This window comes from Emiliania huxleyi (assembly GCF_000372725.1).
Source record: "Emiliania huxleyi CCMP1516 unplaced genomic scaffold EMIHUscaffold_78, whole genome shotgun sequence".
Taxonomy (NCBI): domain Eukaryota; phylum Haptophyta; order Isochrysidales; family Noelaerhabdaceae; genus Emiliania; species Emiliania huxleyi.
This window is the reverse complement of record NW_005196163.1, coordinates 129,174-133,309: the sequence shown is the minus strand read 5'-3', so window position 1 is coordinate 133,309 and position 4,136 is coordinate 129,174. Positions and strand designations below refer to the sequence as shown.

The 4,136-nt window shown below is 60.1% G+C and overlaps 1 protein-coding gene across 1 annotated transcript in view; it reads left to right on the top strand.

Annotated features, from left to right (window-relative positions):
* Positions 1-4,050: 4,050 nt before the first annotated feature.
* The window catches only part of EMIHUDRAFT_218153 (hypothetical protein), a gene marked incomplete at both ends in the record, with an annotated part of 1,041 nt that continues 955 nt past the window's right edge, over positions 4,051-4,136 (top strand). The window contains one exon of the mRNA XM_005760030.1: positions 4,051-4,118. Within this exon, the coding sequence (XP_005760087.1) occupies positions 4,051-4,118 (68 nt within the window). The remainder of the gene's footprint in view (positions 4,119-4,136) is intronic.

Genomic DNA, 4,136 nt, shown 5'->3' with positions numbered 1-4,136 from the left:
GGCGCGGCTGGCGGCAGCCAGGGCGGCGGCGGGCTGTGTGGCGGCGGAGATGGCTGTCGCGGCGAGGGTGGAGTAGGGCTGGGGGCGGAGGTGAGCTGAGCGGCGGAGAGGGCTGTCGCGCCAAGGGTAACGGCGGGCTTTGAGGTGGAGGTCTGGGCGGCGGAGACGGCGGCGGCGGCCTTGAGGGTGGCGGTGGACTATGCGGCAGAGGAGAGTTCGGAGGCGGCGGCAAGTGGGGGTGGCGAGGGCGGCGGAGGCGAGGGTGGTGGCGGCGAGGGAGGCGAGGGTGGCGGCGGCGAGGGCACTGCCCACCGGTTAGCCCACCAGCCGGGTGCAGCACCACTCGCGCCCGTGTAGAGCCGCCGGTCGACGTAGCACCACTCGCGCTCGCACTAGCCGCCGGCCGAGGTGCAGGGCTGTGACTTCACGACTACCCGGCGGCGCCGCTCAGGGGAGTACCTTTCTGTACGCCGTCAGCCTCGTAGGCAAGTCGTCGCCACGCGGAGCGCGCTCATCACCTACGGCCCCAACGACAGCGCTCTCGCGCCGCCCTCACGCGTGCGGCGACGCCGCCATCGCCCCTCCGTGAGCCCGGGAGTGCGTGGACCAGCAGGTAAGGCTGTGGCGGGTGGGACTCTGGGGCACAGCGGTGGCCCGGGGGCGTGCACCGTTCGCGGGGTAAAATTCTTTTTTGAGCGGAAGCTAGCTAGGGGTACGTTTTATTCATCACTAGCGCCAGGTACTTCAAAAGAACTCGGGAAAAACAAGCTAGGACACCCCGGCTCGGCGGCAATGGCGCTGTCCTCGGCCCAACGGCGGGAGGCGGCACACCCGCCATGGTGTTCCTGGTGGCAGCCCCATCATGTGGCCCGTGTCCTCAAAGATGACAGCCCACTTTGCCCCGTCATCTACGGAGTTCCAGCCAGACACGACGGAGCCCGCACGCCAATACATTCCATCCGTGCCATTGAAGCTGACCTCCACCCGCATGCCCAGCTTGCAGTGCATCCGCCGTGTGCTGTCCCGCAGCCGTGAATTGGAGGCTGGAACAACCTCAAGGTCAGTCGGGCATGCAGAGGGTGAAGGAAGCTCACGTGGGAGCTCACGTGGACACGCAGCCTCCTCCTGCTCCTCCTGTGAAGAGGAGCCAAGTGCCCAGGATGATGTATGTGGGTAGCGTGACTTGTTGTATGCAAGTACATCATGTGCTGGGCTACCCTCCTCAATGCCCTTGGCAGCAGCACGAAAGATCCGATGTGTCACCCCTTCCTGCAGGAAGGCTGTACAGCCAAGAAGGCCCGCATTGAAAGTTGCAGCATCCTCTAGGTACTTGAAGCCTTGACAGTGACGAGCATACCTGGATGTGAGGAGACCCCAGTTAGTGTGTGCATGTGTGTGTGTGCGTGCGTGCGTGCGTGCGTGCGTGTGTGTGTGTGTGTGTGTGTGTGTGCGTGCGTGCGTGCGTGTGTGTGTGTGTGTGTGTGTGTGTGTGTGTGTGTGTGTGTGTGTGTGTGTGTGTGTGTTTTGTGACGTGCTCCGACTGTTAGAGGTGTGTGTGTGCGTGTGTGTGGGTGGTGTTTTGTGACGTGCTCCACCAGTTTCTCCATGACCCAAGCCTGTCGAAGGTTTGCCTCCTTGTTGGCAGCAGATGCCAAGGGCTGGAGCTGGGTGGCAAGCTTCACCAAGGGAGAGAAGGCAATGCAGCAGTGGGTAAACTGCGGCCAGTAGAACATCTCGAGTCCATGCCGGAGCAGCATCTGCACGTGCCCATCCTCTGCAACCCACCTGCCCAGATCAATCTCCTCACCCTGCTGGAGGAGGTCAAGCAGCAGAGGTGGTGCAATAAAGAGGAGTGGGCATGGGATGCCATGGTTGTTTGAGTCAGGGTGGCTGAGGGCAGTCTTGTTGCCCCACGCAAAGATCAGCGCGGCGTATGCACCAATCATCTTATCACGCAGGTGCCTCATGTGTGCATAAGCTGTGAGCAAATTTGCTTGAAAGGCATCAAGCCGTGCCCATTCTCCTGGCAAGGCCGCTCGCATTGAGTTCTCAAAGCCACCTGCGAGAGCTTTAGCACGTCCTCTCTCTGTTGCCAGCGCAGCAAAACGATCGTCCTCGGAGCAGTCATTCCCACATCGGCACCTCGTCGGGAGGAACTCTCCAATCATGCCTGGTTTGACATAGCAATTGTTCACACCAAAGGTCCCATAGTTGCCAGGCATTGACTTGTGGATCCCAGATCGCTGTGTATCTGGCTGGTGGGTGGCTGCAAACTTGGCTCGGCCGGTGACAGCCTCTGTGAGGACGGGTAAAGGGAGGCTGTTCCTGCATGGCTGGAAAAGGCTTGGGTGCACAATGCCGTCGTGGATGACCATGACAAGAGTTGGGCAATCATACCTCTCCGCAATCATGAGCGGCTCAGTGGGTTTATTGCGCCCAAGAACCACGACATCCACCTTTGTTCTCGTGTCGCAGGCCATGTCGAGGAGCAGCTGCTCAAAACGAGTGGAGATGCTCAGCTGGATGCAATGATCGATGATCTGGAGCAGTGTGCGTGGTGCCTGGTTGGACAGCAGGAATGACTCTTCAGGGGCATAGACGCTGCTGCTGCTCTCACGCATGTAGGGCAGGAGCTTCTTTGGCACTCGAAAGCCGCCCGACTCGGGCTGCTGTGCTGTGGGTGGTCGACTGCCGTCGCGTTCCGCGTGCTCGACTCGCAAGTCATGCCCGTCAGATACCCGATTACCGGCAGGATCCTGCCCACAGCCCGAAGGCCCCGAGTCAGTGGGTCGCTTCCTCTTGCGGCGTCGCCGCGCAACGTGATGCACCACTGCTGCCAGACCTGCGGAGGCCGTTGCACCGAGCAGGTATCCGCTGACTGTGGACAGGCTGGATGGGTCTGTTTCGACCATCGCAACCACAGCGCTCACAGCGAGCAGCAAGAGCACAAGGCGCAGGGCGCGGGCTTCCGTGGTGAACGCCATCGACTGACTCAGACTAGGACGTGCCAAACTTGACAACGGAGATAGCCAACGGCACAGTTGGGGAACTACAGTGGCCACTGTATGACGTGCCACTGTTTGGGGGTGGGAACACAGGGATACAGGAATACGGTGGACTATTTATCACGCTCCTCTGGCACAATGCGAAGCAAAAAATTACCGAAGCATCTGGGAAGGAGAGGAATGATGACAAACGAAAGGGAGGTGGCGTCAAATGCGCACCGCCAGCGAGCGAGGGCGTTGCTCACGCGCACGCCTCGCCGCACCGAGCGAGGCGGGTGGAGCTCGGCGCTGGCAGCAATGTACTGCGAGATAACGCTGGCTTGCGCTACGCCTGATGGCTTTGAGTCGGAGGCGGAGGAGGAGCCCGCGACGGCGACGGACGTGGCCATCGTGGCGGCAGGGATGTCCTTGACCCAGCTGAAGCTCACCGCGAAACCTGAAAAAAACTTTTCCGTCCTCCTGGTTGTCTGTGTGGTGGCGGCGTGCCGTCCTCCCATCCCTCCCTTGGGTTGGAGGTTTTCTTTATTTCTTCTTCGATAGTTCTTTTTAGTCTTTTTGGTTCGCATGGCTAGAGGTTGTCCTCCTACCTTGTGAATAAATAATCATGATCTGGCCCGAAGGAGCCGCTCGTCTCTTGTCCGAGGCAGCAAACGCGCGTCCGCTAGCGCCGTTGAGCACTAGACGGTCTATGCGCCCTCAAAGCCAAGTCTGAGACAATGGGTTCGCGCCTGATTCCAGCTTAGCCTGTACGCACGTTTCTGTCCCAGACCAGAATGAGGGCGTGTAGACCGTTGGTGCTTGATCATGAACGAGAGCTCTGGCTGGTGGTTCAGAAGAACAAAAGGGAGCATCCATCCAGGCAGGGACTTTGATATGCCGGCAGAGCAGAGGATGGCCCCTGTGTTTTGGTTTTGGGGGGGGGGGGGGAAAGAGAATTTTACTAATAGAGAAACGGTTCGAGCGGGGCTTTGGTTCTCCCTGCGGTCTTGGTTGCCTGCTCCGGCTCACCTATAGAGGATGGCGCGCCGATTTCAAAGGTTCCAACATGCTTGCTCGGCTGCTCTTCTGGCGTACGCGCCTCCGTCGGCGCTTTCAGTTCTACTGTGCCCCTAGGTTGCTCTCCGCTTCCTC